The sequence below is a fragment of the Spodoptera frugiperda genome, chromosome 14 (assembly GCF_023101765.2).
Source record: "Spodoptera frugiperda isolate SF20-4 chromosome 14, AGI-APGP_CSIRO_Sfru_2.0, whole genome shotgun sequence".
Taxonomy (NCBI): Eukaryota; Metazoa; Arthropoda; class Insecta; order Lepidoptera; family Noctuidae; genus Spodoptera; species Spodoptera frugiperda.
The window spans coordinates 1,269,733-1,283,854 of record NC_064225.1 but is presented as its reverse complement, the minus strand read 5'-3'; the positions used below and the strand labels follow the sequence as shown (position 1 = coordinate 1,283,854).

The 14,122-nt window shown below is 43.9% G+C and overlaps 1 protein-coding gene across 1 annotated transcript; it reads left to right on the top strand.

The window, feature by feature from the left end:
- Nucleotides 1-7,419: 7,419 nt before the first annotated feature.
- Nucleotides 7,420-13,505, top strand: LOC126911383 (uncharacterized). Its single transcript, XM_050698306.1, has one exon. The coding sequence runs from the start codon at nt 7,536-7,538 to the stop codon at nt 13,503-13,505; it is 5,970 nt and encodes a 1,989-aa protein (XP_050554263.1). The 5' UTR covers nt 7,420-7,535.
- Nucleotides 13,506-14,122: the final 617 nt, after the last annotated feature.

Sequence of the window (14,122 nt, the reverse complement as noted above, 5' to 3'; positions counted from 1 at the left end):
AACTTTAATTTAGTTTTATTTTAAGAATAAATACGTATATAGAGATGTCGTTGAATGTCGTGGTGGCTCGCAGGCTTAAGATGCACGCTTCTCATGGATAAGAGGGCGGGGAGATACTTATTAACAGCAAGTACTAATGTGTGACTTTTTCCGAGTTATATGTACTTTCTAAGATTATTTAGACACCACTGATAAACGGTGGAGGAAAACAACGTGAGAAAACCTGGGGTTATTATTTCTAATTAGACGTTTGAAATCGCCAACCTGCATTGAGCAAGCGTGGTAATTAATACTCAAATCTTTTACGTGTGAGAAGAGACCTTGGGTAAACAGTAGACACTTATAGGCTGTTAATATTGTGAGATGAATAGATGCACATTCACAAAGTAACACCCAGTTGTGTTATAAATCCCATTTCCTACTGGATGAGCCTATAACAACAATATTCGGTATAAATCTAGAATCTGTACGATTGCCGAAATAATATTTCACTAGACCCGAGAATCAAACCCCAGACCCTTTCGTCGGCAACCGTACCAGTGACTAACCAACCAAAACGAAGCAGGAACAAAGTAAAATCCATCAGCAAAATCAAGATCCGTCTTAATTTTCTCCAAGCATTTTCAAGTACCAACTTATCTTAATAATGTCAGACGTTACCCAGACGCCGTCGGGTGAAGACGTCTGCTAATAAAATAGAAGAGCACAAAATAGCATTTGATTAATAGTTTCGGTATAATAAAAGGGTGCGCGTGTGTAATAGCTGTCTGTCTGTTGACAATACGGCGTGTTCTTAGTTCAGGATTTTGTTTGTTTGGGTAGGAATAAGAAGTTGAGGTAGATAATGACTGTATTTATTTTTTTCATTTTCAATAGTATAACTTGCTTTGTTTTTGTTTATTTCTTTGCTTACTTTTATAACCGTTGTATGTTTAATAAAAGAATAATTTATGTCTTTATAATAACTATCGAGAGACATACTAAATTAACTAAAAATCACGGTTTACTCACATACATTAATGGAGAAAAGCTCTACTAGTTTCGAGTCACAGAGCTGTTCATCATGAGCAGTGTACGCAGACGAGGAGACGCCTGTAGACTACGCGACGTTGCCGCGCTTTTCTCCATTAATTTACGTGAGTAAACCGTGATTTTCATGACGCTCGAAGCGCTTGGCTTCAAGCTTCCTTGTGCGAACTGCTAAGGAGTGGAATTCTTAGCCGGAGTCTGTATTTCCTAAAGAGTACAACCTAGGTGTCTTCAAGGCCCAAATAAATAGATTGCTTATGGGCAGACGTGCTCCATCGTAAGCCGCATAATCGCTTCCCACCAGGCTAGATAATAGCCAAACATCGATTCACCAAATAATTATGTAGTTATAATAAAGTAACACAACAACAAAAACAGTCACATCAATACAATTTACTTATACAACGTGTAACAAAATACCCATATACATCAAGAAGCCCTGATGAATACAGGTTGAATAGAGTCTCTACACGAAGTTTCAGCTTAAAATACGTTTAAAAAAAATTGGTACCAAATACTTGGTATCGCATGGTTCTTGATTTTAAATCATACAAACATGTCACAACACTACAGGGGTCACTCGCTAATATTACGAAACATTTATTCTGTCAATCTGAGCGCCTAGTACCTGTCTACTTAATTTTGAATAACGCGGCGGCACGATTTGAAAAATTCATAACTTGGTACCATGAAAAAATTAGTTTAAAAAACCCTTACCGTATCGTTTGTTATGTTATCTAGAAGCCGTGTACTTGATATGTATACCCCCTTTTTGTTACACGTTGTATAAATAAAAACGACTTTAATCAAAGTGCATTCGACGAATTAATTCCGGCAACTATAACATTTTAATACTGCAGTAAAAGGTGGGTATTATTGCCATGAAGTTTCACGTCATACGTTCGCAATAACTGTCAGTTGGCTTGGCTGCGGTTTGATACTAAACACGAATTGTTGGTATAGTCAGCGGCAGATAGTTAGTGAGCTTGCATGCCATTGGTGGTTTGGCTGTGACCATAATGATGACGCTTTGATTGAATATATCTACTGCTTTATTGATCAAGTGGGTGATTTGATTGCCAAGTAGAATTACCTAAGTGTCTACTTTGAGTGGCTTTTTATATTTAAATGAAATTAAATTAATATATGTATATTGCAAATAGGCTACAAAGAACCTAGGAAATATCAAAATTATTATAAACAATATCTGGATGAGTTCGGCATTTCCGAAACGGACTACTCTGAGAAGAATTGCCGAAAGAAACTCAGAGGTCGTTTTATCAATAAAACATTAATGTCAGGCTAGTACGGACCTATCGGGCAAAGCTTGCCATATACCGTGACCGGGGCATAGAAAAGGAGTTAGATTTACTTACTAACGACCACATACTAAGATGTACTTAAATTTCATGCAACCCACAGATATACAAAAATCAGACCCAGTAGGGCTATCCGGATACCTGATCCGGAGCTACGGACAACCTAGGATATTTACAGGAGTAGGAACGGGGTGGTTTTTAGTCAGTAAGAGTCACTAAAACTCCCTTTCGCCTCGCCCAAGGCGGGAGAAGTCATTGGATGATGTTCCCCTTTAAAAAAAGGTACCGTTAATATTAATGTATATTTCTGTTTATTATCCAAACTGACACTAATTATTTGCAACTGTATACTGTATGATATAATACGATATGATAGGACGGTATTGTGAGTGTAATTGAGCGAGCTGGAATGAATAGTTAATTGCTAGGCGACGGTAATGTTTTGTTTGTGGGTGATTTTCCACCAGAGATGTGCTATGTAGGTATGCTAGGAAAATGTAATAGCTTTTTTGTCTTTCTTTAAGGAGGGGGGGATCATCCAATGTCTTCTCCCGCCTTGAACGAGGCGACAGGAAGTGTCAGACTCTTACTGACTAAAACCCACCCCTTTCCGATCCTGATTTTCGAGCCAAAGCCCCGGTAGCCCGCTATAGGCAGTCCACAACTCCTAGCTAAACTGTGAAACTATGTGACCGTTTCCACTGATACTAAGCTATTTAGATGTGCGAAGATGATCCGCAGCATAAGTATGCTATGTTTCGATAGTAGGAAAGCCATCCGTAGCACACATCCATGGCGAGCCATTTTCCATATAAAGAAATCATAGCTTAGTTGAGTCAGTTCCCACCAGTGCTAAGCTATGTGCACCAATGAATTTGAGTGGTGGAACCCAAACGCATCCACAGCAACGTAGCATAGCACATATCTGGTGGAAATGCACCGTTAATCTGATTTTAGTTTTGTGAGGATTATGTATTTTGATACATTTGTGCGTGGAAGTTATAATTAGATGATATATGTATACGTGTGTAGTTGTGGTTTTACAGTTAACGCGGTTGCTAAACAACTGGCTGCCGTACAACGGGTAGCGGTTCCGATTCCCACACGGTACAACTCTTTGTGTGATCCACAAATTGTTGTTTCTGGTCTGGGTATCATGTGTATGTGAACTTATATGTTTGTAAACCTGCTCGTCAAACAGTTACGTGAGTAAGCCAATAACATAAAAATAATTTATTTAGTACGTCTCACGAAAGTTATAATAAAACTTCTATTGAATCTTAACAAAAGTTATTAATAACATACTATTTTTACACATTACCGCCCGACACCACGTAACATTATTTATCGCTCATCTTTCTAAACTCTACCGTAATATCCAATGGAGTTTGTTAACTAATTACTCATCCATTTTCCCCTAAACTCACTTCCAAAATATACTTAAAGATTCTTTGGCAAAGTATATAAAATCTGATAATATCATCATTATAAATGGTATTTCCGTATTCATACATCAATAGCTTGTGACAGTCTGTTAATGGACTATGGTCTTCCTTTGCATACTGGCTAATGCTTAAAATCAGCGCCGTGACTCGAGCCATCATACTCGGGCTACAATTTTTTTATGTATAATATTTTCTTGTTTTCCTGCAATATCTTACAATGCAACGGTGCAAATAAACTGATTGATATATTTGTGGTGTAGATAGGTTATAAGCGCTCAAAAAATGGCACATTAAAATAAGAACAATTGACAACGTTTTTGTAGTATGGAACCGCTAGATGGAAAATAAAGAGGGGCGTTTGTGACTTCTCGCGCTCACCGTAAAATGTCATGCATTATGTTAAAGGGAAATCCAGTTATGACATCTCCTCTTTGTATTTGCTTCTTGGTTGAAGGTGATCCTTGATTGGGTCTCACGATACCCAACGCGAAGAAGGGTTATGACTAAAGAATTCTATTCTGCCACTCCACTACCACACGGCTTGAGATTTCCATTCAAAAGAATAATCTCTTAATCGGATCCAGAACGCCCGTGAGAAGACTAGAGGTGGCAAATTTTATTCTACTCTGCAGTCATACGGCTACATGCTTCAGTAATTACAGTTACATAACCTCTGTATGAATTACAGTTACATAACCTCTGTATGAAGCTACTTCCTAAGAGAACACGTACGACTCTTGAACAAGAAACATCTAGCTCCGCGTAAAAATTGCTATAAATAGTATATTTTTGAGCTAATCGCGTGTGATCGTTAAAAAGTGTAAGTTAAATACTCAACGCATCAGCGACCGTGTGGGCAAATCTGGAACTCAACAGGATCAGGAATAAAGAGCCAGACTCCTGGTACTCAGCAATAAAACCCAGAAAGGTCAGTGTAATCACCTCGTTCCGGCGAAACTGAACATTGGTATAGCCGCATCACAACCTGCAGGCACTACTAAGGGCAAAGAGACTCTCTGTCCCTAAACAAACATCAAAACAATAATACCATATGTTTCGGTAACAATATCAACAATTACAAATCGCCGCATCACCAAACGCACGAACGTGACCTTCATTCAGGCACGCGCCGTCAGCACGTTCGTATATATCAACATATTAATCAAAGGCGATAACAACTGACTACTGCAAAACTGCTGACACAACAAATTCCGTTGCACACAAGAATTGCGGTGCTAAGGGCTAAATATCCGACCCATTGACATAGACCGTAAAAACTGGTCGTCAACAATTGGGAAAGGCAACATCTGTTTGGCCCCGTGCGAGGAGGAGCGGACTTCACACTCAACGAACGAAACATCAGGACCAATCACACCAGTGGTTCTACACACGTCGGGCCGTGCGCGCTACATCACCACACACCGACCACTGCAGGACATCAGCGGACCAGTCGGATAGTATCATACTTCATAGATTAACAATACTAACAATAATCCCTAGAAAATAAACTAACATAATCTATAAAATACTAATATTATACAACACTGTAACAAAGCAAACATTCTGTTAGACTAGACTGCATACACATTTCCCCCTCTTTTTTTTTTGTGTTTTACACAAAGACTAAAAATGTCTACCACTAGCAGCACACGCGGTAAGCGCTCAGCCGCCATCACAATCACATCACCATCTCCTGTAAAAAAAACAGTGACGAGCATTCCGCGGTCCGGGTGTGCGTCACTGACGCGTACGCCAAACCATTTGATGGCCATGGCAGGGACGTCATCCATGAACGACGGATCTACGACTCGCTCACCTTCCAGCCAAGCTGCAGAAGCAATAAAAAAGGTAGAAATCTGGGAACAGGCAGACATCCTATCAGACGACGAAGCCTGGGAAATCGGATCTCAGGATGCGTCAGACTTGCAAGGAAGAAAGAGCATGCTAACCACAGGCAGACAACGCTCGGGCATTACCATGGACCTGGCTAACAAATATGCCAACGAACAGCTGCAGCGGGGCAAAACAGCGCTGGAATCTGCCGGGAACATGAAGCGAGAATTTAAAGTAACGGCAATAGAGTGTCTTCAGTCCCTTTACGAAACTTGTCTCGCTCTTTCAGATTCCAGGTCACGACACATGCTAAACCTGGAGAAGGAAAGGTCTCGTCATGCACGGGAAATTATTGCAATCGAGAGGGCCCACAACAAAAAAATTGCTGAGGTAACAAAAGAACTGACCTCAGAAATAGCATTGGCCCGAAACGATTTAACAGTGAGCCTCAAAGAAATAAAGGCTATCCGTGCTTGGCTGGGCTATGAGACAATGGAACCGTACAAGAGGATAGAAGACATCGAAAGAACAACAAAAGAGATTAATGCAACTGTGACGAAACTAAACCTAAGTCACAAATCGCCACAGAAATCTCAATCAGACCTCAAATCTCTTGAAGAAAAACAGGCTAAGTTGCTCACGACAGTACAAACATTGTCACAGCAACTAGACGAACTGCGCAGATGGCAACACAAGGCCATAGAAAATACCACCACCCTCCAGATAGTAAGCCAAGAGATTAATGATAAGTTAGGTTCTCGTGAGCAAAATGTTCCAGCAGAAATAACAAACCAAAGCCAGCAAAAAATTGAGGAAGACATAGTCGAACTTAAAAAAACTATGAACATCATAGCGGAACACATTAAGGACGCCCCCACACTATCGGCACAAGCTCCTCAATTAGAACAAAATCTTCAGCCTATCACCGAGCGCCTGGATGCAGTATCGTCAGAACTGCGGACAATGAGGCAGCTCAAAGAGCGAACGCCTCCCCCACCTGCACACAGCGTATGTACGGAAATGGCATTGGCAGACATTGTCAAACAAATCCGTCAACCTACGTATGCGCAGGTGGCATCCAAACCACCTGTCCACAGACCAAACCACACCCTTATAATCAGTTCAACCGACCCCAAAAACACAGGGGACAATGTAATTGAAAAGATAAGGGTTGCTCTGGACTGTAAAAAAACCGGAGCAAAAGTGGAAAAGGTGAGAAAGGCTAAGAACCAAAAGATAGTTATCAGCTGTAGCACCAAAGAAGACATGAAGTTGGTCCAAAGCCAGGTCCAAAAAAAGGACGACCTCAAAGTGGAAGTTGCCAAAGCAAGTAACCCACTGCTCAGAATAGCGGATGTGCTGTCCTACCATACTGACGCAGAGCTAGTAGAACTCATACTTGCCCAAAACAAACATCTTCTGGGTGACGTCAGTATGCAAGACAACATCATAAGGGTGAAGTACAGAAAAAAGGCACGAAACCCACATGAGTGTCACCCTGTATTGGAATTGTCACCGGGTACTCACAAGCGATTCCTGGAGGCCGGTAAAATTTATGTGGGATTGCAGAGGAGACCAGTGTTCGACCAATCCCCACTGGTCCAATGCAACAAATGCCTAGAATACGGTCACACAAAAGCCGTTTGCCAGGCTAAAGAACATCTCTGTAGCCACTGTGGAGACCCACATACTTGGGAGAAATGCCCAAATAGGCTTTCGAACAAACCGCCGACGTGCAGGAATTGCTTGAGGGCGCAGGGAGTTGGGCCGGAGACAACGCATAATGCCTTCAGCGAAGTCTGTCGAGAACGTCAAAAATGGGATGCTATAGCACGCTCCCGCATATCATATTGCTAAAGTTGACCAGACGAATCAGGACGCAACCCCCTCAAAGGTGAACAACGGCAGAATGCGTATCATCCAAGCAAACCTGCATCGCTCCAGGCTAGCCACCATAGAATTGCTACAAGTTGCGGAGAAAAAAGGTATATCTGTAGCACTGGTTCAGGAACCTTACGTAGGGAACACTGGTGAAATGCAAGAATACCCTGGCACAAGAATAATTCAGTGTACTATAAATCGACAAAAGCCAGTAAAAGCGGCCGTAATCGTCTTCTCAGACCAGTTGAGGACTATACATGATCCTCAGCTTGTAACAGAAACTGAAGTAGCAATACTGTTGGTCTCAGGTAGCCTGCGGCTTGGAGTGATATCGGTTTACCTTGAGGGGGACCAAGACATACATCTCAATTTAATCCGCTTAAAGGAGTCCATACCTAAACTGACCACAAAAAATATCATCGTAGCTGGAGACGTGAACGCCTGGAGCCCGTGGTGGGGCAGCGCCTCGGAGAACCAGAGGGGAGCAGATTATAATTCGTTCCTAAACGAAATGGACCTCCACATCCTCAACACAGGGGACACGCCAACTTTCGAAGCACTCAGAGGGGACCGACTTTTCACAAGCATAGTGGACGTTACAGCCTGCAGTACATCTTTGCTAGCAAAAGTTCAGAACTGGATGGTAGATAGAGGCCTCACAACCTCTGACCACAATGCCATAACGTTTGACTTGCAGCTGGAAAAGGCATTGGAACCCCCAAAGCCCATAACAACAAGAGTCTACAACACCAAAAACGCAAACTGGACAAAATTTAGATCACACCTGCGAGATTCTCTAGAGAAGAAACAAATAACTCCAGAAAGTATCATGAGTGTTCAGTCATCTGAAGAGCTGGAAACCGTGATTACGACCTACATAAATGCTATCACGGAGGTATGCGATGCCACCCTACCCAAAAATAAGCCGAGGAAAGGGAAATCAAAACCCCCGTGGTGGACGAGCTCTTTAGAGGATCTCAAAACTGACGTGCTTCGAAGAAAAAGGAGGATAAGGAACGCAGCTCCCTCTCGCAAACAGTTCGTCATTGAGGAATACTTGCGGGCAAAAGAAACATACACGTCAAAAGCCGATGAAGAACAAACGAAGAGTTGGAAGGAGTTCTGCTCGACTCAAAAGAGGGAAAGCATGTGGGACGGGATATACAGGGTCATCAGGAAAACAACAAAATGTAGAGAAAACACCCTGCTTAGAAATTCTGAGGGTCAAACACTGAACCCGGACAAGTCAGCGGAATTGTTGGCTAAAACTTTTTACCCTGATGACACTACCACCACGGATGATCCCGGCCATGCTGACCTTCGTGCACTAACGGATGGAAGATGTCTAGGTGAGATGGAGGAGCTGTCGGAAAGCGACCCTTACTTTACACAGGCAGAACTGGATTTGATTCTCAATGAGATCAATCCTAAAAAAGCCCCCGGCGCCGACGGTCTGACAGCTGATATCTGCGCAGAAGCTATTTATTGTCGACGGGAGGTGTTTCTTGCCATAGCGAACTCATGCTTAGAGCGGGCATACTTCCCAAAGCAATGGAAATCTGCGCATGTTATAGTTCTCCGAAAACCAGGCAAAGATGATTACACTAATCCAAAGTCCTACAGACCAATTGGACTTCTGTCTGTGTTTGGAAAAATAGTTGAGAAACTGATGATAGGCAGAATCCAATGGCACATCCTTCCAACTCTTCACAAAAACCAGTATGGATTTCTGCCTCAACGCGGAACGGAAGACGCACTGTATGATCTGGTCAACCGCATAAAAACAGAGATGGATGAAAAAAAGATAGTCGTTCTGGTGTCACTAGACATAGAGGGCGCCTTTGACAACGCCTGGTGGCCGGCCCTGAAACATCAACTTATAGCCAGGAAGTGTCCGAAAAACCTGTATGCCATGGTAAACTCCTACCTCAGCGAACGGAGAGTCAAAGTCAACTTCGCCGGAGCCAGCAGCGAAAAGGGGACAAATAAGGGCTGTGTTCAAGGGTCCGTAGGTGGACCCACTTTTTGGAACCTTATCCTCGATTCGTTGCTACACAGACTAACAGGTGAAGGAGTTTATTGCCAGGCATTTGCGGACGACGTCGTTCTCTTATTCTCGAACCATAGGGTGAGCGCACTGGAGCAATCGGTAAATGGTGCCTTGGAAATAGTTGCAGCATGGGGGGTCAGCAACAAGCTTAGGTTCGGGGCAAGCAAAACCAACGCTATGCTGCTGACAAAAAGGCTTGTTTTTGAGCCCCCAGAACTGTTCATGACAGGCACCAGAATAAACCTCGTAGATGAGGTAAAGCTCTTGGGCCTCACCATAGACAGAAAACTCACCTTCAGGTCACACATATCCGCAACGTGTAAAAAAGCTGCGGATATTTACAAACAGCTGGCACGCGCAGCAAAAGTGACATGGGGTCTTAATGGCGAGATAACGAGAACAATCTACGTAGCGGTCATTGAGCCGATTGTACTTTACGCCGCAAACGTGTGGGCCCCAGTGACGGAGCTACAGTTGATTAAAAAACAGTTAAATGCTCTTCAAAGGGGATTTGCACAAAAAATCTGCAGAGCGTATCGTACAGTGTCGCTCACATCAGCAACAGTCTTGTCGGGTACTCTCCCACTCGACTTGAGAGTCCAGGAGTGTGCCAGTTTGTATCTAACTAAAAGAGGATTATCTCTGGACTATTTACCACCTCAAAAGGAGCTCGAAAGGCAGGTTAACTACCTAGATCAGCCACATCCCTCAAAACTAATATCTATCAACTATGAGCTTCTGGAGAGCGATGACTCTGGAACTCCTCTCGTCCAAGGAATTACCGGCCCTCAGATATACACAGATGGAAGCAGAATTGAGGGAGGCGTCGGTTCTGCCTTGACCTGGTGGGAGGACGGTCGTGAGTCGGTGTTCTCCACTTTTAGCCTGGACCCTTCCTGCACGGTTTTCCAATCCGAACTATACGCTTTGAACAGAGCTGCCAAAATGGTTCTTGACAGCAGGGCAACTAGAGTAAACATCATGAGTGACTCTAGGTCATCACTCGACATCTTAAAGAACCCCAAAGTTACCCATCGTTTGGCCAAAGAAATAAAGCAGTGTGTGGAGACCGTGGAGGAACAGGGAAGAGAAATCCGGTTCTACTGGCTGAGGGCCCATGTTGGAACGGCCGGGAATGAGAGGGCAGACGAATTAGCTAAAATTGCTGCCAAAAAGAAAAATAACACCACGGCAGACTACTGTATGGTACCCATGTCCTACGTCAAAAAGAAAATCAGAGACGAAACCATCCGAAAGTGGCAGGACAGGTATACCACCTCCACTACTGGGCAGGTCACTAAGACGTTTCTCCCGGATGTCAATGAGGCATATCGTTTAGTGAGATCGACAAAGTTAACACCTGCCCAAGTACAAGCGTTGACTGGACATGGAGGGATCGCTGAGTACCTGCATCGATTCAAATTAAAAGAAAATGCAGGTTGCGAATGCGACTTAACCATCAGTGAGTCAGTATGGCACATTATTCTCGACTGTCCCCGTTTTCTGGCCGCCAGATCCAGCTTGGAAACTCAAATAGATACAAATCTGGATACCTCCAATCTGAGTACCATTCTAGCTGATAAAGTCAAAAGACCGCACTTCCTGAGCTACATAGACACTATCTTTAGCAGGGCAGCTGAAAGAAACAGCACATTAAACAATAGACACCAAATAGCCACCTTGGAGAATCAACTAACAACTGCCACGGCAGTACCCGAGACCCCTCGTACTAATGAGCCGCTCATAATCAATGAGAGGCAAATACTCCTACATGGAGAACGCGGCACCAAAGGAATACGGTTGCGAGGTGTAGCCCTATTCATGAACACCAGCAGCGAAAGACTAGGGATAGCCTTCTGCGAAAAAAGGAATAGCAAATGGCTCACTATTTCACCGGGCCTAGCCTCCCTGATCAATGGCAGCACATCCAGAACAAGCATGCGACGTAAAGTCTATGACGCACTACCAGACATGAAACTGTTGGGTCGAAGCTGTCGATTGTTGCGAACACGCAATAAAACAATCGCAATGTTTTCCAGCGTCGACTCTATAACTTGTTTTGCACAAGCATGTGAGGTGCTGTCAGGCGTGGGTGAGTGGGGAGACGTAGAAGGCATACACTCCAGAATAATTAGCGTAGACGCTGCAGTGGTGGCTTATGAGAAAGGGAAAACGGCAGACCTTATGGGCTGTATTAGGGCCTCGGAACATCATGAGGTCATCGTGTACGAGGACAGGGGGGAAGATTTAAGCTTCCTCAAGAGGTCAGTTCCGCGCCAGCCAAGGGTGGATTCTCCAAGCGGCTCAGAGCGTTTACAGCAACAATATTTGCAACAGAGCGCTCTGCAACAACAACAGCGGGCCACCGAAAGGGAAAATAAAAAACTACAGTCCCGAGGCAGAATGTGGGCAATAACAACAGCCATATGCTCAGTAACCGGACTCATTGCGTCACCTTTCAGGAAAAATGCATCCAAGTCCACTCAAGGATCGGAGAGCTGTCCCACTCAAATACAGTCTGCTCATTCTAGGTCATCCCCAACAAGAGCAGCTATGGGCCACGTTTGTCCACCGAAGCTTCGACAAGCCGCCACTCCCAGAGACCATCTCATAAACGCTTTTCTCGAGTTTGTCGCAGTAATAGAAGCAACTAAGCAGGTTAACTTGCGGAATTGCGAAGCCATCCTGCAGACTTATCTGCAAGGTAACGAGCTGATACTGGACGATAGACTCGAAGCAGCAGAAGCAGTCATATACGACAATAATACATCGAGAGTGCTGAGAGGAACCTCTATAAGTCGTAGTATGGCAGCTTACAACGCCACTGCAGGATTTGTGTCTCTGGACGAGAAGGAATCAAATCGATGCGGAGTAGTGAAGTTTAAAACTCCCCCCAACGATTCCCTAGTGGTGGTTGCCAAGTGTACCAGGATTATGCTAGACGATGGGATATTAGAAATGGCAAAATCCATATCGGAATCCGGACCGGACGGCATAACCTTTGAGAGCTGGTGCACTCCGAGATTTCACTGGACGAACGGGGTCCCTGGATGCGGTAAAACGACTTGGATAGTGGATCAGTTTGATGCGGACAAAGATTTAATTGTCACCACAACAACTGAAGCAGCAAATGACCTCAGAGGCAAACTATCTTGCCGATTTGGGGGACTACTAGCCAAATCTAGGGTTCGAACAATGGCGTCCATCTTAGTAAACGGCTTGAAGGGGCGAGAGAGCTGCACTCGACTAATGGTAGACGAGGCTCTTATGAACCACTTTGGAGCCGTGGTGATGGCCGCCCGAATAACTTTAGCCAAGGAGGTCCTGCTAATTGGTGACATAAATCAGCTTCCGTTCATTGATCGTGACAACCTCTTCCCTCTCCACTACGGCCGCCCTACACATATCACACCCATAAGTCAGGAGTTGCTGTGTACCCACAGGAATCCAATGGACGTGGCCTATGCTCTCAACACAGTTTACAGTGGCATATACTCGTCCAGGTCGGGCGTGAGATCCCTCGAGACAAAAAGATTCTCGGGAGCGATGATCCCAAAATCACTCCCCGACACCTTATACCTGGTACACACCCAGGCAGAAAAGGAATCCCTTAAGAACCAGGGATACGGGTCGGGCGAGGGATCACGCATCCTCACTATACACGAGGCTCAGGGACTTTCGTCCGCGAAGGTGGTAGTTGTGAACACAGCAACAAAGAGGCAGAAAATTCATGATAGCGTACCACATGCAGTAGTTGCAATATCGCGTCACACACATAGTTGCATCTACTACACGGACAACTGTGATGACGCGATAAGTAAATTGATCAGAAGGGCTGCTGAAGAGAGCGACCATGGGATTATGGACTACAACCTGAAAATGGCCATCAAACACAGAGACGCGGCAGTTGTGGGGGCGCTTTTGGGTGAGAAATGTTCCTTGGACTAAAATAAAAAATTATATAGCGGGGGTAATGTGTATGCGGAAAGCGTAAATAAGTACATAACTGCTATATACATAATTATATAATTGTTAACTCTTTGACTTCTGTAAGCTCTGTTGAAGTCAGCCCACCCGACAGGGTTTGAGGCGTCATGCACACATAAATGTCCTACAGTCGGTGGCGCTGTGTGTTGGGTTGTTCCGTTCCCAACAAAATGGTTGACCGGATCAATTGCTGACACACACGTCATACTCGTGAACGAGTGCCTTCTGCTGGGGCAGGTCGGCTCTCCCAGTGCGCCGGTGGACTGACTTGGCAGAGCCGCCGGTAAATTTAATTTAGTGGACAAAAAAACCCAAATATGTTAATGCGTAAGTATTTTTGTAGTTATAATTTAATAGTTGTGGTTAATTGTAGTGTGTAAGGTAGATACCATATTGATAAAATTTATTGTAAAAAGAAAAACAAATTGTATGACAAGGGCACGGACCAAGAGTCCGTGGAGAACAAATGTAAATAAACATATAACCTCTGTATGAAATAATTGTGAACCTTTTTCTTTTGTGTGATATTAGTATAGTCATAATACTAGCTGTTAATTGTTCAATTAACTCGGCTTATG